This window comes from Pogoniulus pusillus, chromosome 24 (assembly GCF_015220805.1).
Source record: "Pogoniulus pusillus isolate bPogPus1 chromosome 24, bPogPus1.pri, whole genome shotgun sequence".
Taxonomy (NCBI): Eukaryota; Metazoa; Chordata; class Aves; order Piciformes; family Lybiidae; genus Pogoniulus; species Pogoniulus pusillus.
In genome coordinates this window covers 15936527-15960957 of record NC_087287.1, presented here as the reverse complement: position 1 = coordinate 15960957, position 24431 = coordinate 15936527, and the positions used below count along the sequence as shown (strand labels likewise).

The 24431-nt window shown below is 39.9% G+C and overlaps 1 protein-coding gene and 1 long non-coding RNA gene across 4 annotated transcripts in view; one reads left to right on the top strand and one right to left on the bottom strand.

Annotated features, from left to right (window-relative positions):
* LOC135186231 (uncharacterized) overlaps window positions 1-24431 on the bottom strand; it is a 240152-nt gene that overhangs the window by 128772 nt on the left and 86949 nt on the right. The gene's annotated exons all lie outside the window — the stretch shown is intronic.
* SYT9 (synaptotagmin 9) overlaps window positions 1-24431 on the top strand; it is a 67606-nt gene that overhangs the window by 23380 nt on the left and 19795 nt on the right. For all 3 annotated transcript variants that reach the window (XM_064163797.1, XM_064163799.1, XM_064163798.1), the window contains exons 2-3: window positions 9629-9980; window positions 12859-13405. In XM_064163797.1, the coding sequence (XP_064019867.1) occupies window positions 9629-9980; window positions 12859-13405 (899 nt within the window). The remainder of the gene's footprint in view (window positions 1-9628; window positions 9981-12858; window positions 13406-24431) is intronic.

Here is a 24431-nt window from a genome sequence, read left to right as displayed (position 1 = left end):
GCACACAAGAGTTAGATCAAGCATCCCTTGATGCCCATCTGTCTCCTAAAGATGTTTTCCTTGTGAACTCAAGAGGTTCTCAGAAACTCCAGACCTTTCACAGTAACTGATTTGTTGAGCATGCCCTTTGCCCATGTGGTAGAGCCACATTTCTTCTCTGGCCAATTTTACTCAAGGAATTTCAGGAAATATTAATGCACAAATCTTCATCAGTCACTGCCACCACACTTGTGAACTCTGACACCTAGATTTTGGAGAGCAGCAATCCTGTGGCTACCTCACTGATGTTAAAGTGCATTGTTCTGATTTATTATCTTCTTGTTTTTTTTCCTTTTTGTTTGTTTTTTAAATCTGTTGTAAAAATGCTCATATCAGTAGCCATAGAGAGTAAAGCCCTGAATTTATTCCCACAGTCAACGAGTACAGCAAGCTGCCTGCCAGTCTGCTATCCAGTGAAAAGCTGCATATTTGAGCATCTCCTGCATGATACAGCCTAAGAATACTAACAAGCCTTAGAAAGTATCTGTTGGGTATGAAGATCATTAAAATCCTTCTCAGTAGCAAAACTTTAGCGGATTAATTTCTGTAACCCAGTGTGCACCTTGCATATGCTTCCTGGAACAGGATCAGATTCTTGCTCACTTCTCCATAACAAATATTGATCAGAGCAGGTGCATTAATCTGTGAGGGGTGGGCATCTGCCACAACTGCAGTGTTTGATATTTCCTTTGTTGGTCATAATTACAGTTTGTCAACTGCTCTCTCCACAAAACTAGTTAAAAACAAGAAGAAAAACCCCTCAGGCTGTCAGGTTTCAATTTTCTATTCACAACTAAGTACAACAGGAAATTGTGTGGTTCTTAGGAAAACTACATAGAGCCATTGGTACAAATTCCTTTTACAGATTCCATTTAATATAAGGAATGTCTTGCATGACTGTACAGTTACACTCAGGAAAGCAAGAACCCAGATGTGTTCAATTCTTACTTAAAGCATACATTATTTAGTATATGCTTTGCAGAAATAAGCAACTTGAAGTGCTGCTCTGTATTTGGATACGCCAAAATTAGGAAAGCTTCCAAGAGCATCTCAACTTCAAAAAAATTGCTTTCTAAGAAAGGAAAAGCAGAATGATAGGATGAATTATCATCTTTTATCAAATCAGCTCGACAGTTTTTTTCCTTAGCTGCCACATTTTTAAGCTGTTTCACTACAGATTTTTCTTGATTTTCAGATTAGTTTCCTTGATCTTGTACCTGTTCTACGGTTTTAGTATTTTAGCCAGACAGGATTTCCAGAATTAACTCATTTATAAGCCTGTAGATGTCTTGAACTCATTCTTTTGCTCTCTATAGGTGAAGAGGAGCATGAATTCTGTGTATTTTTTTTCTGTATATATTTTACCAACAGTAGATTTGTAGTAAATTTGATCTGATTGGAAATTACTAATTCATCATCTTTCCTAGTAGCAAATATCCCTGAGTTCCAACACTCCAACTTCCAACACTCTAATACATATGGATCAGAGCAAAAAAAGCTTCATTTTATAAAATGAGAACCTTAAGTTCACAAAGAACCACATATACATATAACATTCATTTTTTAGAAGAGAAGTCCATGGAGCATTAGAGTGCATCTGGCTACTCAGCTGAGAAAGAGAAATTATTTCCCTTTATGCCAACAGCTCTCTCCTAAAAGAAAAGTCAGGCTATTGAGTCAATTTAAGAAGCTAGTGGCTTGTGGTAGTTTGCTTTTCAGGAGGAATGTTTTACAAGACCAGGACAATCAGGTGACACAAAGAAAAATGTACATTTTCTTTGTAGAGATAGGCAGGGATAAGAATGCAGTCATTCGGGGGGGGGGGGGGGGGGGAAAGCATCAGCCAAACTTGCAAAACAGCTATAAACATCTCATTAGGTTCACGAAGGTCAAGGTAAGTAATGAAAATCCTCTTTATCCATGTCAATCCATGCAAGCAACTTCCCTGAATTCCCTTGTGAGGTCTCAACACTTGCAGCAACCTTTTTATGATCTGCCAGTATACAGAAACCAAATGAGTTTTGGCTCTCCCTTAAATGTGAAGCAAGGACTGTAAATATTGAACCTCTGTGATGTGCCAAACTCCTGTAATATAGGCTTAGAGTAGCTGATTTTGAAAAGGAAGCTAATGAAATAATTGACCTCATTTCCATGCTGAGCAATTTGACTCTAATGAGGAGCTTGCACTTTTATTCTACATGAGTTGTCCAGAAGAGGAATACTGTCTTATTATTTCTTACATATTTATTTCATTACAATGCAATTTGAAAAGAAGGATCTAAGGTTCAAAAATAGATATATTTTTTAGTTTATTCAAAATTAGAAACCTTTGCACTTGGCTTAAGAAAATTAAAGGGACAGGTAGCCAACTACTGGTTGAAATTCAGTGCTTCCAAAAGAAAGAAAAAAGCCATTTGAAAGAAAAATATGCTGCACAGATTTGTTGAAGAACTGTATGAGCAACGAAACTTCTATTAATCACTATTCCTGTTTCTGTGAAAATAGTTTTTCATCATAGAATCATAGAATCATAGAATCAACCAGGTTGGAAGAGACCTCCAAGATCATCCAGTCCAACCTAGCACCCAGCCCTATCCAGTCAACCAGACCATGGCACTAAGTGCCTCATCCAGTCTTTTCTTGAAGACCCCCAGGGACAGTGACTCCACCACCTCCCTGGGCAGCCCATTCCAATGGGAAATCACTCTCTCTGTGAAGAACTTCTTCCTAATATCCAGCCTATACCTACCCTGGCACAACTTGAGACTGTGTCCCCTTGTTCTACATCATGTGCATCTAACAGATGTATATGTTTATATTTGCTTGTATATGTCTTTAGATATGAATATGAAACTTAAATCTTGCTAAAGCTCAAATAGCCCTTTAAATGCTTTACTGTTTGGCCACATCTGCCAGGGTCCTTTTGTTTTCTCACCAAAAGAGAATTAGTCGATGAAACATGGGGATAAATACTTATTTCCCCCCACCCCGTGTGCCCTAGAGTGGATCAAAGTGAAAAGGAATGTATTAAACATTTGAAGAAAATGTTGCTACTTCATTATTCTTGTAGCATACCTCTGCAACTATTTTTGAGCACTTGTGGTGTAACATTACAGTTTTGTACAGCTGGAGACTGAAATGAAATGCTCCTCTGTCACTTAGTGCTCCTGAATGTTCCTTTACTGTGTATTGCAACCTACTGGGCTTTCAAGGACTATAATGGAAGGTAAAGCATATTGGCATGTCTCAAATAAGCTGTCTGCTCTTCAGCCATAACCTGGGGACTTTCTGCTACTGGCTGTATATTGCAGAAATAAATGGCCATTTCTCTTCATTATTATTCATAGGGTCATAACATTCAAGATTAATGTGTGCTCTGATGGCTTATTCATGAGAATGTTCACAAATCTGGGAAGTTTCATACTTTTTAACACACACCATTTACCCAAAAATTCTACTACAGAATGCCTGTCTGTGCTTTATTCATTCTTCATCCTTCATTTATCTATTAAAACCTTTCATTCTGCCAATGAGGGAACACACACAGTATTTGCCAAAAGATTTTCTATGACTAGATGAGAAGATAATTTCTCAAGAACCCTATGAACTACTACTTTCCATCCCCTAAAAAAAACAGGATAAACATTGCAAATTGTTAATTAGCAACTTGGTTCACTTTGAATTATCCTACAAGAAAGAAGGGGGAGGAAAAGTGTACTTTAATATTTATCCCATGCAAAGAATTAATGTGATTTGATTTAATATATCCCAAGAAGTAGCAGAGAAAATGGTTGGGTGGAAACGTGCATTGCAAGTCTTGTCTGCAGCCATGGGAACTGCAACTTTTAAAGCAAGCACAGCTATCCTGTCTTTGCACTGTGAAGGCCTGATGGGCATAAGAGTTTGTGGTACAAAGCTATGCCCCTAAAATTTCTTTCCTGCACAGTGTATCACCAGCCTCCCCTTTTAGCTAAGGTGCTGCAAGCATGTTTCAAATGCCAAATGGCTTTTAGAAGGTTTCATCTTCATTTGCTCCAGCTACATTTCCTGCACTGCAAATGGAGCACTCTAACTGGCTCTGCCTAAGAGGATGAAATGGAGCCATTAAGCTATCTCTGTGTCATGTTACTTATAGACAGTGTTACCTGACAATCTGGCATGGTGTCTTTAAAACCGGTATCCATTCTTAGTTAGATTATTATTTCTGTAGTTTTCCAGATTATACTATATAATATTTTTCACTGGGTACTAGAAAACCAACTGTATACAGCAATTCTGCATATTTTATCAGTTGTGTGAAGTGTGTATTCAAAGAGAATATGGTAGCACCTAAGAACAACCAAGCTTGAGGCATAGGAACCTGGATGCATCTTACTACAGCTGTGTATATGCAGTTATGACAAAACTTATTTTCTAGTGTGCTTTGTATCCAAGTTCCTTGTGAAATGGAAGATGTGGTTTTCACTGGAGGAACACCATCATTCTTTGTCAGTAGATACTACTGCAAGATGTCAGAAAGAAAAAGGCAAGCCCTCAAACATATGAATCCTCTCAACTGTGTCTTTAAGAATCACTGCTCATTCAGCCAGCTGTCTCATTAGTAAGGACATTTTTGTCACTTAGAAACTCTGGCAGACTATTCCATGTCAGCCAAGTTGTCAAAGAAATTTGCATTAATGCAGACTAAATATATTAAGAGGGAGTAAGATGTGCAAACAAGAAGAAATTGGTAGAATAAGTTTAACTTACTGAATTACAGACATTAAGCATTAAAGTCATGGAGACAGATCAGCTTTCATCAGCAAGTAATACTTTGGAGCATTTTGCTATGTTATGGATCTCTTTTTTCCCATTTGGGAATGTACATGAACAATTTGCTTTGATTCTTTTTTCTTTTCCTTCAAGCTCTGATTTTTTTGATCTTACCAATAAACTATTATGTTGGTCTTGTGTCACTTTTCAATTACATCATAGCAATTTCTGCTGGAAAAATACTTTGAGTAAACAAATCAAGGTGCATTTTTTTTTTGGTTGGGAGTATTTTTTGTGTGGTCATTTAGTAATTCTAATGGCATTCTGAAATTGTGCTGCAGAACTTATGTACATTTAAACTAACTGATAATTACCTCGATGGCACCCTAAGATTGTATTTTATTGTTCTAGTTCATTTAAGAAACAACTTTAAGCAATACTTGGAGAAAACTTTGCAGAAATTTAGAGCCTAAATAAAGCACATGAAGAGAAAGACCACTGGAATTTGTAACACTGTTTAGCAATAAAAATATATGCAGGTCACACAGAGGATGAGAACAGCATCTCAACCAACACAAGAGCTTTATATATCCTAATGCCTACCTAAGAGATGTAAACCACATAACCTGAAGGGAAAAGAAAAAGGTCACTAAAAGCTAATAACAGCCTCAGCTACTGGTAAAGCCCAAGTACAAACACATTTTAAGATCATACAAAGTGTTACCATGATGTGAAACACACTGATGTCACTTAGGCCTGTTTTATTGGTCCACATTCATAGATCTCAGGGTCAGATAGATAATAGAGTCTGTGTATAATAAAATCAGTATAATGAGGAGTTCAGTCCCCTGATTGTCAGCTGCCTGCCTTTAAAGAATTTCCCAGAAAGTTTCTAAACACAGTATTAAGCATAATTAAATGTGTTTAGGAATATTTCACAGAAGAATACATTAGATGAGAATTATTCTTTTGTCTCAGGAGTCTTTGCAAAGAGACACCTTTCATCTTGAACAAGTGCCAGCTATGTTAATTAAGTAAAAACTTGCAAAGCACAAATGAAACTACGCTGCAATATTAGCAGGTTGAAACTGCTTCAGTATGTACTTCACATACTTCATCCTGACAACAAACCTCCTCTGGAAAAAATCAGGCTCTTAGTCTTCTAGGATTAAAAAATAAAAGTTGCTCTTACAGGGCAATTACCAAGCTGATTTGTGGCTAACTCTTCATAGATGTAATTGCTCAAAAGAAAGAGGATTTTCAGAAGCACAGGTAGGATGTAAGCAATAGGCACTGATGTTTCCATTGATTTTTAAGAATTTAGATATCATATTGCTCAAAAGCTCCCCTTGAGCAACAAAAAACTTAATGAAAGGGAATAGTATTTTGCTTCTCCCTCAGGAATTAACAGCTAGAAATTACCATTGTAAATTTGGATAAAATCACATTCACAAAGACTGACTGATCTGTCCCAGTATATCCTAAGGTTTAGCAACATGGTTATTCAATTTTATCATTTCATTTGAATGCCTTCTGAAATTTGTTTGGTTTAAAATCAGGGGGAAAAAGGAAGAGCTTATATTGGACTAAAAAGATCTGTATTGCTATGATGTATTTCACTATTACAAGAACACTGGAATATTTGAATACTCAAAAAGAGAGTGAGAAAAAGTTAAATAGACAGAGAAAGCTTCTTTTATTTAAGTAAGAACTTGTTAAAAGACCTGTCCCAGTTAGTGTTTCTATAATACTGCTAAGACTTTTAGCTCTAATTTAAACCAGATTACAGCCACTTTGTTGGGAAATGAGTTCACTTGGAGCTCAGGTCATACTGTAGCCACGACTGAGAAGCTCTAGACAGGAAATTTTGACTCGGATTCTTATCAACACACCGAGACACATGGGTGGTATTGTGGCACCAGGAAAGAGATCAATGCAAGTACCTGTGGCACAAGGGCGAGCCTTTGTTGTACTCATGATGCTGTATTGCAAGAGCATCGAAGAGCTTGTTTCAGCACAGAGTAGGTGCAGAGAGTAAATTATATTAGTCAGCCAGAGATGGAACTGGCCAGATGCTAAAAATGAGCACAGGTGACGATCCAAAAGTGCACAATGTGCACACTGAATGAATATGTTGCAATGCTACTGAAAAATGTGTTCTTTATGAAGTACTCAGCACCTTTCCTTGGTGCTTCTAAAACCTGTGCCACCTGTAAACTGCTCAGCTTTGCTTCTGGTACTTGCCCACACTTCAGTTGGCAGTTGTAGTTCAGACTTACGCTAGATACTGCTCCGTAAAACACATAAATTCATGTGAAAGAAAGTGAATTGAGAAGCAGATTTCTGTAAGGACAAACAAATACAGCTTTCCTGCTCTCATTACAAAGCAGATGAAAACACTGGCATCACATGCATACTGCTGCCACATGGGAATTCAAGTAAACAAGCTTAGAAAAACAGACATCTGGAATTATGAAGTAAAAATTATACAGAAGATAGAGTATGTAGCAGCACAAATGGCTAATGGAAAAGCAACTTCAGGATGCAGCCAAAAATCTTCACTTGGGACTGCACTCACCCAAGCTGTTGACACTGAAAATGGCCAGTCAGGTGTGCAGTAGAAGAAACGACTGCTCAGAGAAAGGGAACAGCTTGAGCGCTTCCTTTCAGCCCCAGTCTCTTTCACAGAAGGAAGGATGTCCCTTTTACACCCGGGGGGTAAGGGGGGATATATCACAAAAATGGTTCCTAAGAGTCAGAAAGAGGGGAACCAAAATGCTGAAAAATAGTCCCTTACTCTGTCACTTGACAAGTAACCTGTACTGGTTACTACCCAGCTTCCCTGAAAGTGAGCTGCGAGACCAGGGGTTCTTCTGTGTTATGTTGTCAAATGAAGAGGTTTGTTATTAAAGCCTTTCAAACCTTCTAAATGAAAAGTAGTTTGTATTGCTCCTGTGTATTTTTTCTCATTATGTCAGTTCTCTACAGGACTGTGTCCTCTGTTAAAGTCATCCTTAAGGTAAGGGACTGTTCATCTACCGTTCCAGCTGTTCCTCACCTTTACATACCCTTGGCACCGGGCAGTCTCCAGTTATCACCTTGTAATCTTCTAGCTGGCTCTGACAACTCCTAGTTTCTCATTTCTTTCAATGCTGGATCATTTACTTGAATCAGTCCTTTGAAAAGTGACCTTTTTGCAGACCTCTGATGTATTTCTTCCTTCTCCTCCAGGGAATCCAAGACAAATTGCTTTATTCTGAAGGTCTTCTTTCACTACTGCATCCCAGTTTCTCTGATTTTTTAATCAGAGAGGTTGCACTCTGCCTCCACTGCCAGACTTGTTTACCAGTAAATTTTCCAAAAATATCAAGAACCACCATTCTACTTTCTCTGAAGTAGCCTTTTGTGCTTGGGAAGGAGTTCTTTAATTAATTTCAGCTCTGAAACGCTTTGCTGTATTTTCAAGCGGCTGCTGTGCTGTCCCAACTTTTAATGAGCTTTGTCTTTATACTACTGGGAGAAGGACAGAAAGGGCCATGCTGGTTAGAATTGCTTAAAATTGTTTTCCAACATGCAAAAATAAACTGGACAGCTTCTCTGTGGAACTGATCAGTGTCAGTGTCCTCCTGTCTGGCTAGGGAGACTGAGATTCACAGCAGGGGCAGAAGGTACTGACTTTTCCACTTGTTTGAAAAATACTCTTTCCCTTTTTTCCCTTTTCCAAATTGACTGAGGCAGCTTCATCTTAATTGTCATTTTTAAATAATTGTCCTAGCAGGAGCAGTACATTTCAGCCTCCTGCCATCCTTTGAAAATTTAAGCTAGCTGTTAGTTACAGAGATGCAGCCTGACATTCTGAACCTACACACAGTGTGAAAAAATGCTTTGATCAGGTTGGGTTTAGAATGTGAGACAGTAAAATAGAATTCTTACTAATTGTGTTAAAGGCATGATTTGTTGTAATCCACAGAGAAATTAATTTCAATAACAGTGAAACAATAAAAACAGTGGTTCCACTGAGTCGCTTTCCCAATGTGCAACTTAAACCAAAGCAAAGCAATGAAAAAGCTTCTCCCAGTTGTACCTTACTTGTGTTGAGATTGTTGGTGAGTAGGATAATGTTAGGAATGTAGGCCAAGCAACAAATGTCTCATCTCCACATTCCTTTTCATAACAGAATTTTGGAAACAGACAAAAGAGCCTTTAGAGTTAAAAAAAAAACAGAAACATCTTCAGTTTTCAAGACATATCAGTACCTAAACTGAATTATTAATAGCCAGCCATGTATTGCTAGTCCAAAACAATTTGCAAAGACAAGAATGAGTCAAAGATTAGAAGGAAGAGAATTAATGAAACAAGTTATTTCAGTTGTATACCTTAAAAATACATGTCCTGTGGGCAAATTTTCATTGTGTTTAAATATAACACAATCTCTGGAAGAGGAAATGCTAAGATCTGGTAAAGGAGGTGGAGGAAACTGCACTACATAAAATGAAAAGAAAAGCCAAAACACGGTGTAGGAATGGCTCTTTCACCAGTAGAAAGCTGAGTGGACACACGAACCATGCTTTTCATATTTTGAGTGACCCTTCATCCCATTAACTTTCGGAGGGCAAAGTTCCATCCAGATAAGCCTTATGCTGTTTTTTGTCTTGGAGAAAGAAAAAGAAGACTAGAAGGTTTAGTATGTTTCTATTATACACTATTGCAATGATTAGAATTTCATTTTTGTAGACCTGCAGTATGGAGGTGTTCGTTTCTTATGCTGTATGCTTTGGAGATGCAGAACTCCAAGGAGAACAAAGATGTGACATGCATGTGTTTCTCCTATTTGCAGATATCTCAGTAAGCTTGCTCTCCTTAGTTGTCACAGCCTGTGGCCTTGCTCTGTTTGGTGTCTCTCTGTTCGTATCCTGGAAGCTTTGTTGGATCCCTTGGCGAGAGCGTGGTTTGCCGTTTGGGAACAAAGACAACAAACAAGAATCCCTCAACTACACAGACACAGAGACCAATGACCATGACTACAGTGAGGATTATCTAGGTCAGCCTACAGCCTATCCAGAGTCCTCCATGAAGATCAGCCACACCTCTCCTGATATTCCATTAGATGCTCAGGCAGGATCGAAGGAGAACTGCGTACACAGCATGCGAATGCAGCGTCAGGTCACTGAACCAACCTCTTCTGCTCGGTCAGTAACTCCAGTTTCTCTCTGATATTAATGAATGCAGGTACAGCCAAAAGAACACAGCTTGGTTATCCAGTACACTGATCTACTAAAAATGCACCATCTACATGCCAGCCAAGAAAATACACAGAAGTTCTTTTAGAGGTGCACAAACCTCTTAGGTTAAAAGGACAGGATCACCATGCTCCTCCCCTCTTCTATCGAAAACTGCCTCATTTGCACTTCTCTCTCAGATGCCAGAGAACACAGAGCACCATGTTCCTTAAAGAACCAAGGCACCAGAACAGCCTACATTTAGCTTGTAGAGCATGTTCACTTGCACTTAGCACTGATGCTAAACACTCAGTAATATTTCCTCCAAGATTTCTAAAATAGTCAAAGAAGTAGGGCAAGCTAATGAAACATTTGCAAGAATTACAAATGAGATTAAAAATTCTACATGTTAGCCACATCATGACTGGGAGTGATACGAGGTCTTCAGTGGGACTTGAGAACCAGTACAGGAGGGAGGAGGAAAGAGGGAGGGTGTACAGGGGTAAGTGATAAAAGAATTGTATTTCACATAGTAAGAGAAAAAGATTAGCATGTGAAAAGTCAGTAAATTTTTGAGTCAGAGCAGATGTGCTTCAGCTGGAGAATGTACAGCAGTAGCCCAGTTTCTCTATGCTGTCCTCCTGAATGGCTATCTGGGAGAGTAAGGTTAGCCAAGACTCTCCTGGAGGCACACCTGAACATGGGTAAAAGGGCAGAAGCTAGCAGCAAGTTCAGTAATTGCTGGTTGTCCAAAACATCTGAGGAAGAATTTGAGAAGTCCCCAGAACATTGTAAACTCTATGCAGAAAAAGCTCCAGGGTACCCTTCATCCTTAGCATAAGAATGCTTTGGGTTTATATTGTTGTAATGGGAAGGTCGAAGCCACAATTATGGATACCAGAGGTTGCACCCTAGCGTGTCCAGTTGAATTCCAACTAAGGACTAAGAGACCAGAAGTATGGTACAGGGCTAATGCCTCTTTCTTTTCAAACTGCTGGGAAATAAGCATGTTGTGAGATTCATTGCCAATGGCAGATTCATATCCAACATCTAACATCAAGAGCTCTCATGTGTGTCTTTGGTACTGTGAGAGTTTTGAGTCAGATACAGGCTTTTTCTGCTACAGCAGAGAAGCATTCCTGATGCTTAATCAAATGGCAAAGGCACAGTATCACCAAGCCACAGTCATCTCATAAGAAACATCACCAATCACCATCTATAAAAGAACTTCCTGCAGCATCCTGAGTGTATAGACAATGTCTTCACTCCTGTAAATCTGCAGATCTTTCTTCTGGCAGCTGTTCCCTGTCTGGCTTTCTCCAGCAAGTATTGTTACGCTGGCTCTCTGTCCACAGGGAAATGACTTGTCCAGGTTCCACCCCTACCATGCACCAATTGCTGATGCAGGCATTGCTTTTTATTCTTCTCTTGCACTGCCCCCTACTTTTGTGTGGGTCCTCTCCAAAAAAATACTCTTTCACCTCCCAGGAGGGACCCTTCTTCCTTGGACTGCATCCTTCACTTCTGTGCTGCTGTTTGGCATAACTAGGCAGCCAGCTGTGGCTCTTTGTGGTCACAGAGGCCAGGCACCTGCCTTTGCTACAATCCTTGTCAAGCTGATTCTTCTGTGCTCTCCTTTTTCTTCCTCCCAGGATATTCTGCACCTCCTACTGTGATGAGGAGCTTAAGGCTGAACAATAAATATATCTTTTGGTGACATGATAGTGTTTTATCATGTAAATGATTAATGTATAGCTGTAAAATTATGCAATAAGAGGGAAAATAAGTATGTAAGAGACTGTTGCTGTTTTAAGCATGCACAAACATATTTACAAGGAACGAATGAATGATCCTAGCAGAGGAACTATTGCTGATTACATTCAACACAAATAGCTTTGGACTAATCCTCTGTCTGCTAGTTTGAGACAAATTGGGATATTTTAGCATTTTCCACATGCTCTTTCTTTGTTCAGACAAGCTTGTAACACCAATACACTGAATGTGCATATGAGTAGGACAAAAAAAGTGGAATACAACTCACATAAGATTATTTTTTCCCTAATCCAACTTTAACATCCCACTACTCCAACAGGGTTTGCAAATTTCATTTCTTTACCATCTCATGAAGTGGAAATTTCAATCACAATAACTGAGTGACTCCAGGTAAGCTAAAAGCAACTTTGTCTCCATGGAGTAACAAACTAAAGAAGCTTTTCTGCCATGGTGGCACAAAGCTTGTTACATCAGGTATGACGGAACAAAATGAAACAATTTTGGGGGTGATCTAGAGATGGTTTCAGGCCAGAACTGTAAGTGGAGCTGTAGAAATCAACAATTAAAATGCAGAGATGTCAGGAAGCTGTCCTTTGTCCACCTTTACTTCAGAACCAGAAATCAGCAAGCTCATCTGGCATAGGAAACCAGATCCTGCAGCCAGGGCTTAACATAATGTAACTCATTTCAGAGGCATTAATTCAAATAATTCAGCTGAAAATTGTAACTGATACAAACAGCTACAGTGCTTATCACATCATATCATACTTGCCAATAAGGCAGATCTTTTGGATTTGCAGTGGACATGAATTTGCATTTATCACTTTCTTCAGACAGATTTGAAGAGTGCATAGTACTAGCCCCAGACACAGAAAGAGAAAATGATGTGCTATGAGCAGTCTGATGCAGAGGGTGAGCTCTCACGGCTGTTGGGTATCATGCTTTAGCACTTTATGTGAATGAAAACCTCATTGTGAAATGCATGTCAAATAAGAACAGGATCTTTAATGTCTGTGCACACAGCTTCTTATCATCCTCAACACGATCTCATTCAGTTCTTGCATTTTCACTTAAGGCACAATTCCATCCGAAGACAGCTCAACCTCTCCAACCCTGACTTCAACATCCAGCAGGTTCAGAAACAGGAGCAACTGACAGGGATTGGCCGTATTAAGCCAGAGCTCTATAAACAAAGATCAGTGGACACAGATGATGGCCGGAGAAGTAACAGCAAGGCATGTGGAAAGCTGAACTTCATTCTGAAATATGATTGTGATTTAGAGCAGCTGATAGTGAAGATACACAAGGCCATCAACCTGCCAGCAAAGGACTTCTCTGGAACTTCAGATCCATACGTGAAGATCTATCTACTTCCTGACAGGAAAACAAAACACCAGACTAAAGTGCACAGAAAGACACTAAATCCAGTATTTGATGAAGTTTTTTTATTTACTGTGCCATACAATGATCTGAATGCAAGGAAACTCCATTTCTCTGTGTATGACTTTGACAGATTCTCCAGGCATGACTTGATTGGCCAAGTGATAGTGGATAATTTTTTAGATTTGGCAGATTTTCCCAGGGAATGTAATATTTGGAAGGATATTGAATATGTCACCAATGTAAGTATTTCAATTCTTCTTTATTATATACATTATATATCTATATTTAATTATTTGAGTTCCTTAATCTGATTATAACTGAAACTGATAAATGTATGAAGGAAAGTATTCGCTATTCTCTCTCTTTCTCAAGCTTTGACCTTAATCCAAGGGAATTGACAGTACATTTTCAATCCTCATTTCTCATCCTTTGGATGTATTAAAGAATGTCTTACGTAGGAGATAGTGGGCTTAGTCATTGCACTGCTGATAGAGTAGAAAAGATGGACAATATTTTTCTCTTACTCATATTTAATCTAAAGTTTATGTAAGGAAATACTACTGCTTGTCTTTCTGTGTTTTGCATGATTTGCAACATAAATTACAACATACTGATCAGCCAGAACTGTAGATTCAAGATTTCTTATGTAGGGATATTCTGGCCTTCAAAAGCCTATGTTCTCATAAAGTGAGATAACACCACGTCTGTAATCCAGGCAGAGTTCAGACAAGGTTGTTCCATGAAAGTAATGAAACACACTGAATTCATTTAACTCTGTTTAGCACCACCTTGTTACAAAGCAAGAGGGGAAGCTTACAAAGTAAGTCTAGATTTCTGTTATCCCAATGTTTCACATATCAAATTCTGTGCAGGAATCCAATTAGTCATTAGGTACAAAACCAGAGAAATTGCTCTTGGAAAAGAAAGCTTTCTTCTCAAAGCAAGAGCCAACCTCCTTGTAATGCTATTAGAAATTGATTACGCACACCCAGTGGGAGACAGACCTTCAATGAGAGTGATACACTGCAGAAGTCCACAGAGGTGAAAGTACAAGTGCCAAGAGTCAGTAAATACTTGATTTGCCATGTCAAACTGTCCTCAAATGGAATGTCCATTTTAGATTTAAATAAGCCAAACATCATTAACAGGAAGATCAAAGTGTAAATTTGTTAGACCTCTGTTCAGGAAGGGCTTAAGTATATGCTGAGTTGAGTGTAAGCAGCTGTAAGAAGTTTCTTCTGAGACAAATACTTCCCTGAATTCAGACCCTCACCTTATTTGTATCTCCATGTCCTGGTAGCATGCCCATATTACAGACCAAACTGATTAAATCCATTTCTTTGTTTGGAATTTGGTTTTGAGAATTGACACTGTCCTTGTTTGAAGACAGTTTCTCACTGTTCTTAGTGTTACATATTTGTGTGTGGAACATGATGTGTACTCACTGCACAATCCTCTCACACTGCGATGGAACAGCAGCAGCAGCAGCAGTAGTCTTCTCACTCAAGGTACAGGCATGGGTACATTGAGTGAGAAAACTACTGCTGCTGTGTCAGAGTAGGAGGAACTCGACCTTTCTATCAAAAATTGCTGCTCTTCAACCACAAGGGAACAGTAAGAATCTGACAGAGATGACAGTCATTCCAAGTGAAAGCTTGCCTTCATATAGCAGGAAGTGTCCCAAGCTCAACTTCTCAATTTCACAGTTCACTGGAAGTTGCATGCACATGTTTGGTGGAGTTACTGTGCTACCAACCAGACCTTCCCCTGTGCTTTCACTTAGGCAAATGATTGATTCTGGTATTTTCTTTTTAATCACTTCCCCTCCCAGATTTCAGAAGCAATGCAGCATAGTTTGTATTTGGATTGTCTGTAATTGCTGAAATTAAATCCAAGATCAAAACAAAAGTCATGTATTAATTTCTACTAATATTAATTCCTGTGTGAAGTGTAATTCTCTTAATCCAAACAGAGCACATGACCTGCCATTCCAGAGCTGTCACCAGGTTTTCAGCTAACAGAGACTTTTTCAAGGCAAGAGATTCATAGTACATTGAAGACACTATCCAATTTTGGCCAATGTGACTTCAGAGATAAAAGTATCAGACAAATGGAAGTCTGGAGTACTCAGATTACTAATTAACATTTCCAGAATGTCAAGGGCTAGGTTATGAGAAACCTCTCCAAGCATTCTTTAAAAAACCAAGTTTCAGTACATTTTCATGTCTCTGTAGCATAGATACCTCACAAGCTGACAGTAGAAGCTGAATCCTACAGGCTGCTTGCTGCAGTGACTACTCTTGTGGCCGTCATTGGTGAAACTCTGAAATACACTTTAGCAAAGTTCTGAGCACCACTGAGTAGTTTATGGTTGCAAAATGACCCCGTAGCCACTGTAGCAAGTTTTCAATACTTTTATCACTGAATGTCTTCTTATTTCAAATAATAATAATCACGAACCAGATAAATGCTTGCCAGACTTACTGAAGGAAATGCACTCAATGTAGATCAACACAGCAGCAAAGCAGGGATAAACCAAGGAAATGGACTAGAAAAAGGGAAGGTCTACACAACTCCACATGACAAGTCTGTCACACTTCTGAAGAGTACATTCATCTTAATTCCTTGTGCAGCTTATTAGACTGCATAACCAGCAATCCCAAAGGCCTTTATTTGACATTCTCCATTTTATTATGTCCTAATCCAATTTGACATAGTAATATAAAAGAATGTACCAAATCCTTCTCTGCCCAGCAAAATGGCCTACTTCTCGAGCACTGTAGATTATGTCTGAAATGTCAGCATTACTGCAAACAATGCCATTAAATTGACCTATTGTTATGCCATGTGTTTTCTTCTGTTCTCTAATAACACTGAAAGCTTATATATATATGTATCCAAATCCAGCAGTTTGGACTCTAACATCTGCTACTATCTCAGAGTTTGAAATTATTTCCCAACACAGATGCATGTCAGCATAAAAATTTTCTGCATGTTCAGAAGCTGCCTGCCTCCAAATACAAAGCTGCAGTATCAAAATGATTGTTCTAATCTCACGTCCTCTGAGCATAAAGTCTCTCTCTTCTAACACTAACACTTTCCAAACAGAAAAAAAGCAGCAGTGGACTGTTTAATGGAAGAAATATATAAATTAAGTGGATCAACTTTAGATGAGCATGAAACAAGCTACATAAGCTTTTTGTGTATCCACCAGACAGACTACCCTGGTTTCTGGCAGCAACTCTGTATTTTCAGGATGGATATCAGTAGTTGATATGTTTTGTTTAGTAGCCTCTAAAGCATATTCAGTTTTAAATTTTGGTGATATCCATAGGCTTATGGCATGTTTCAAGGACAAAAGAGTTGCTAAAATCTTGAAATTGGTTGCCATCTTGACACTCAAATGTGATCAGGCAAAAAACACATGGTTCCATCATAAAATAAACAGCTATGAAGGACAGGAAGCTGTCAGGCAGTCTATTTCATATAAAGAAGAACCTTCTTCTTCAGAAGATGTTAGGTATCCACTTGCTGTGCATCCCAAAAGAAAAATACTTCATACAATCATAGAATCATAGAATCAACCAGGTTGGAAGAGACCTCCAAGATCATCCAGTCCAACCTAGCACCCAGCCCTATCCTCACAAATTGCTTGTTAAAGATCACTGGGCAGCTGCAGGGCACAGAGGAGGACTTCTGTGAACTGGAGATCTAGATCAGGTTCATGCTATCTGTTTGGGTTTTCAAAATGCTTGGCTTTTGTCTCCTGAGGTATTTTTCTAGGCAAGAGTAGTGTTTAAAAGAGGCTTCTAAGTTAGAGTAGGAGGATAATCAAGTTAAGAAAGAACAGTGTAAATTTCCATTCTTAGCTGGGCCAACATTTTCCAAAATGACTACACATTTCAGGAGGCTAATCCTTCACTTTGGTCTTACAGGGTATGTAGCTTTTGACACTGATGCTATCCTTTCAGTTGTCAGATATGGTTATGCTTGAGGTCTCAGTATAACACAATAAACACTGTTCTTTTTCTGAGAGTCTAAGCTTATATATACATTTAAAACATAAAAAAATCTTATTCAGAGCATCCCCTTGGCACCTTTCATCTCACCCTGAGGTTGAACACCCCAGACTAACCTGTTTCCATGAATCCTTCTATAACATTCTATTCTCAAAGGATATTTACAAGACTTAAAGTGATTTTGAAGAGTCTAACATCCAGTCCACAAAGTTAAAAAATAATACATCAGGGTATAAAAAGAGAGTGAAAATATAGAAGAAAAATATTCCTGAAAGAGAGGAGGGGTTAATAAAAGAAATCTCTGGGTAATACATGCAGGATTTGAGTAGTAGCATGGCATAGACTTAGAGGATGTGTAAAGTTTGCTGAAAATCCAGAAGATAGTTATGAATTGTTCAAAGCTATAAAAAAAATCACAAGCTGTATTTCAAGTTGTTTACTGTGGCATCCAGAAAGAGCCAGCATATGCTAGAAGTTGTAAAGCCAAAAAATTGGATTGGATATATTTGGAAGAATCTTCAAGCTCTTTTGGGGTATATGCAGTGGGCAAGAACACAGGTGTGTCAGATAATGCTGATTTGCACAGAAGCAGGGAATAAAATGGCATTAAAAATTAATTTGCATGTTAGTACACATGCTAGTGTTTTGACAAAAGAAAGATTTGAGAATTCATATTTATAGGCATTTACATTGTGTAACTGAGATGCAACTGGAATTGCAACATCACCAGAAGTTCTCCATTTCAGAGATGCCAACCACAGTAAGTGTGGAAGAGAGGCAAAAAATAACCCCATTATTTCAATAGCATGCTTATGAAAAGCATAACAAAAGCCTAATATTTTGAAACCAAATCTACCTTCTCTTTTGGAGTTCAAAACTATTTTGTCCTCAAACTGGAAAAAAATTCCTCAAATATTGTATCAATCAAGACCATTGCTGCTAAGAGACTGGGAGACATTTAATGTGTGCCAAATGCACATGCATAGGTGCAGCCCGTAATCTTTAGGAATTCCTTACTTGAGGAGAATAAATTTCCTTCTTTGAAAGAAGTAGGTAATTGCTGTCCCTAATTCATGGGCAGTGGAACAGATGTGATTTGTTCAAGACATAACACTACTTAATAGCAGAAATGAGACCAGGTCCAGAATCTGCCGATTCTTGGCACCAGCCTCGATCCGCTGTATGCAGCACTGCTTATCTTCTTTGACAGTACACAGACACTGTAGCTGGCAAGAAGTCAACTAAGTCCACCTACTCCACTTTTAAGAAGTGTTTAGCTTGTCAAGATGTTTTAGCTAGTATTTCTAAAAGTCCTGTTCTAGCAAACTGCTGGGTTTAGAAGAGCAAAGGCATCGAGCAAGATTGCAGAAAGGCATTTAAAATGTGTACGATGATTAACCAAAAAATTGAGTTAACAGTTTGAGAAGGAAGAGAAACAAACCAAATCTCTCTCTATATATGAATACAAAGCCAAAGCATTAGTATTAAGTGCCATATAGAATCATAGAATCATAGAATCAGCCAGGTTGGAAGAGACCTCCAAGATCATCCAGCCCAACCTATCCCCCTGCCCTATCCAATCAACCAGACCATGGCACCAAGTGCCTCATCCAGGCTTTTCTTGAAGACCCCCAGGGACGGTGCCTCCACCACCTCCCTGGGCAGCCCATTCCAATAGGAAATCACTCTCTCTGTGAAGAACTTCTTCCTAACATCCAGCCTATACCTACCCTGGCACAACTTGAGACTGAGTCCCCTTGTTCTATTGCTGGTTGCCTGGGAGAAGAGGCCACCCCCCACCTGGCTACAATGCCCCTTCAGGTAGTTGTAGACAGTAATAAGATCACCCCTGAGCCTCCTCTTCTCCAGGCTAAACAGGCCCAGCTCCCATCTCTACTTTCTAGGACTGTAGCAGCACATGGGAAACTCTAGCTGATTTTTAATTGTAATACAGAACACAAATGCAGTATTAAGCTGATGTTCTATTTGTTGAAAATGAGGAGGCTTTGGCACCATGGAGACCAATATGGAGATGTACCTATTTAATTACGTGCAAATGCAACTCTCTAGAAGAGATGGAGTTGCAAACCCATGTGCCTTTCCCATATTAAAGCATGCAAAAAGCTGAGGGAGAAACAATTATTTCACAGCTAGACAAATTAAGGAAGAAAAGACAAGAGATGAGCTTCACCTCACTTAAATTTTAGATTTATGAAAAGAAAAAAACCTCCAAACCTGAAGCTCTACAAAACCCCAAAGCCCCACAACTAGACCCAAAAGTACTCAAAAAAAATCCCCCAAAACCAACAAACCAGAAAGTATAATTGCCTTCAAGAAGCACATCATGGTCTAGTTGACTGGATGGGGCTGGGGGATAGGTTAGACTGGATGATCTTGGAGGTCTCTTCCAACCTGGTTGATTCTATGATTCCATCAGTGGATTTCATCTTCTCCTAAGTCACAAAGGTTTCATGATCCTTTCTGACTATTGTTACTCAATCAAATTTATGGAAAAAAGAATGAAAGGCCATGTTTCCTGAGTCATTTCATAACCAAATGATGCTGAAAAGTCATGTCTCTTTAATTCTTCAGATTTCTAGGGATCATCACAGCAAATTAATTAAGCTTCAGCTTCAGCACAAAAGGTATAGTGGTGCTTGTACAGTTGAGAGCAGCTGCAGCCAGTGTTTTTCCTATGGCTGTGAGGTTTTTGAATAACTGCATATTTAAATGGCTTCATTTTCAAAACTGGGCTTTCCCTTTTGTCTTTTTGTGTTTTCTTTTTTAACCTAATGACTTTACCAGTTACTTTGTCAGAGAAGATTTATGAGAAAGTACCTAAGTACAAATGTGTGGTGGTTTGGCTGTTACCCGCCCTGCCCCACACACACTTCAGAAAGAACCCCAGCTAACTCAGCTGGACTCTGGGAATATAAATGAAGCTATTTATTTACAGCTAGCACAATATACAAGCAGATATTTACAATATATACAGAATTATACAAGTTAAAATACAGAAACACAACTCCCCTCCCAGAAACCTGAGTCCCCAGGAGGGGCTCTCAACCACCCCTGCACCTTCCCCTTGCCCCTCTCAACCTTACCCCAAATCCTAGGAAGAAAAAGAGGTTCAGCCAAGAGGTTAAGGAGCAAAGTTAGTGGCAGTGAGGTTAGGGAGCTGTGGCTCAGTCTGAAGCCAGAAGCAGAGTGAACAAAATGGTGAGAGCATTATCTAATGTTTTCCTTCTTGTTCCCATACATCTCAGCGAGACTGTGAGGGAAGGAGACATCACCAATGTTTTCCTTTCATAGCCAATTATCTACTTTTTCTTACCAAAACATTCTACCCTGCTTCAAACTAGCACAAAATGATTACAGGACATCACTCAGCAAGACTAAACAATGACAGCTACGGGTGTGTACAATTAGATAGGGTGGAGATAAAATGACCTCTGTTTTCAGAAAACAGTAGGTGCCGAATTCTTTCTGGAGCAACTGGGTAACTGAGAATAATATTCAGTAAAACTTTTCAAGGGTCTGAAGTGAAAAAGTCAAATGGCTTGAAAAGAAATGGTTTGAGACTCATCTAGGCCGATGCCAAGTCAGTGGTACAGCACTCCAAGCCCAGCTCTAAAAGTAATGGTGACTATTTATGCAAGTGATTATCTAACAGCCTTGTAGCTCCACAAGCATGATGAGAAACAAGATGAATCTTGTAATATTACTGAAGCCTCAGCTAACATTTACTGGGGTTTGGGGACCAGTTTAAGAAAATGATAATTCAGAGAATCGTGTGTATGTGCCATTTGAAGTTTATAGAACCCAGGAGCACAGCCATCAGAGATTCCAAGTGAGCTTTCTCAGTCTGGATATTCACAAAAGCCATACATACAAACAAAGGAAACAAAGTCAAAACTAAAGCAGACAACAAAACTCCAAACCGTGCAACAGGATTGAGATCATTTCGGTTAAAGAACACAAAAGAAAAACAAAAAAGTAAATTTAAAGTCAGCATTTTGAGAAGACTGAAATTTCAGAATAAGAGGGGTTTAAGGGTGACAAAGCTGGTGAGAGGCCTGGAACACAAACCCTATGAGGAGAGGTTGAGGGAGCTGGGGGTGTGCAGCCTGCAGAAGAGGAGGCTCAGGGGGGACCTCATTGCTGTCTACCTGAAGGGACATTGTAGCCAGGTGGGGGTTGGTCTCTTCTCCCAGACAACCAGCAATAGACCAAGGGGACACAGTCTCAAGTCGTGCCGGGGGAAGTATAGGCTGGATGTTAGGAGGAAGTTCTTCACAGAGAGAGTGATTGGCATTGGAATGGGCTGCCCAGGGAGGTGGTGGAGGCACCACCACTGGAGGTGTTCAAGAAAAGCCTGGATGAAGCACTTGGTGCCATGGTCTAGATGACTGGCTAGGGCAGGGTGATAGGTTGGACTGGATGATCTTGGAGGTCTCTTCCAACCTACTTGATTCTATGATTCTATGATTTGGAATTAACTTCTTACTGCAATATCTTAAAACAGTTTAAAAGCTGAAATAGGAACAGAGTACCTTGGGTCTTGTCAAAGCAAAACACCTCTAGTTAAATGAGGGGTATTCTGCTTCAAAATGGAAATAACTCAAAATTCCTTAGGAAATTAAAATCCTGGTTTCTACACTTGTTCTTCCCCAGCTCATCAAGGCTGTGTATTCTTCAGCTTTGTCTTTTGTCTTTGTGTTGTACATGTTTCCCTAGTGCCACAGCCCTAGAAGAGCAACAGTGTGAAGACCATTTTCCTCTGCACATTAGCCACATAGAAACAAAGGTTAGACCCAATCCTAAATTCCTGGTTTTCCAGATTAATGGAAGAGTCTATAACTATCTCTGTTTTACACATTCCCCTTCTCCTTTTTTCCCCATTTTCTCTGCCAATTCTTTTTTTTCCCAGAAATCTCACTCAAAACAAGGCTTGCAGAGATAACCTTCAGCGAAACAGCTCACAATAACACACACATAAAGCAAAGCCAAAATGTGATCCTGGTCAGTCAAGCCTGTCCTTCAATTATATCATCCAAAATTGTTAGTGGGAGCCACAAACACACACACCAAAAAAATCCCTCTAGTATTTTACAAGATGAGCAAAGAGCACTCAGAGTTCAGGCTAAAACAGGTGTATTAAGGGGAGATTGGCTGTAACCATTCTGCACATAATTCAAGATTAGAGTGTGCCATCACCTCCTTTCTACGGGGTTATGTAACTTTCAATTTAAGCATGTATTTAGCCAGGCAGGGCTAGGCTAGCCAGGCACTTCAAACACACCTTTAATTATTGAACAGTTTTGAGAATGCTTACTTTGCCTCTTTTTTCTAGCAGAAGTCAAAGAAAGCCTTTCAATAGCTTATGGATTCTTCACCATTTCTGAAAACTCCTCCTCTTTAAATTTAGTTTCAATATTTGGAGCCAAACTTGAAAGCATTCTTCCCTCTGAACATACTGTGCTTATGTGAAAAGCCTCAAGCCATTTTTAGTCTTTTATCCCCACAAGATATCACAGCCATCAGGCATCTTTCTCCACCAAGCAGGGTATTTCAGAGTTTTACAGCTTTCCTCTGTGTGCAGGCTGTTTACCCAGTTCTCCTGCTATGTTCCCATGGCCTTACATTTAAGCATTCAGTGGGTCCTTTTTGGTTCTCGTGTATTTTGCTCAGGGATTCAATCCACTCCAAGCTTTAACCAAGACATAATGGACATTTGTGTAGGACATACTTGAGCTACTTGGGGAGCATCCTGACAGGCTGGCATCCTTTCATTGCCTAAAATCCATGCTTGTCAGAGTACAGTCCTGACTTCGTCTTTTCTAGTACACCTGTGACCCAGGCAGAGAAGAAAGCACCGCTACAGACAGACTCTTCTCATCAAAAGATCTGCGTGTCCCTTTTCAGACTCTCAAAAGAGGATGCAACCTGTGTCACATTTTAACATTCAGGATTCCAGGACGTTTCCAGAGTCACAGTATCACAGTATCATCAGGGTTGGAATAGACCTCACAGATCATCAAGTCCAACCCTTTACCACAGAGCTCAAGGCTAGACCATGGCACCAAGTGCCACGTCCAGTCCTGCCTTGAACAGCTCCAGGGACGGCGACTCCACCACCTCCCCGGGCAGCCCATTCCAGTGTCCAATGACTCTCTCAGTGAAGAACTTTCTCCTCACCTCCAGCCTAAATCTCCCCTGGCATAGCTTGAGGCTGTGTCCTCTTGTTCTGGTGCTGGCCACCTGAGAGAAGAGAGCAACCTCCTCCTGGCCACAACCTCCCCTCAGGTAGCTGCAGACAGCAATAAGGTCTCCCCTGAGCCTCCTCTTCTCCAGGCTAACCAATCCCAGCTCCCTCAGCCTCTCCTCGTAGGGCTGTGCTCAAGGCCTCTCCCCAGTCTCGTCACCCTTCTCTGGACATGCTCAAGCATCTCAATGTCCCTCCTAAACTGGGGGGCCCAGAACTGAACACAGGACTCAAGGTGTGGTCTAACCAGTGCAGAGTACAGGGGCAGAATGACCTCCCTGCTCCTGCTGGCCACACCATTCCTGATGCAGGCCAGGACGCCACTGTTACAGAGGACTAAACATCACCTGTGCAGAAGCAAGGAGTTACTAGATCATAACCAGAGTGCTTTGGAGGCACAGCTGGAGCACAGCTTTTGTGCTAAAAGGCTATGCCTTTTGCTAAATAGTCAGATGAGGGCTTTCTTCAGACCTCCTCACTGCCTTTGTGGAGGCAAACATTAGAAGCTGCAGCTGAAGATTGAGCTGACTAGTGGAGAAGGACGTCTTGTGGGAACAATATGTCCTATTTATGTATCTATAGCTTTTCTAGCTTTCCTCCTAGTCTAGGAGACTTTTGGCAGCTAATCACGTAATTTGAAAGAAACAGAAGATGAAATGACTGAGCTGGCATGAATGAGAGTAGAAACTTTAAGACACACAAAACATTTTGATAAGAATTGGCTATGTGGTCATTAAGTATAATTCCAGCTATTACAGAGGCCCCAGATGTCCCTGGGAGGCCTGAGAGATGTACGTGGCAGTTTTTCTTTCTTCAGCCTCCAGCCCTTCAGAGCATGAGGGCCACTTCCAAGAGGGACAGTTCTCTGCAGAGAACCTTGTACAGAATATCACAAAAAGACACATTGCTATGGTCTTCCATCCTTTCACTTTGTAAAAATAGATTACTTGGCAGCCAGACTATCTGAGGGAAGAGGGACAG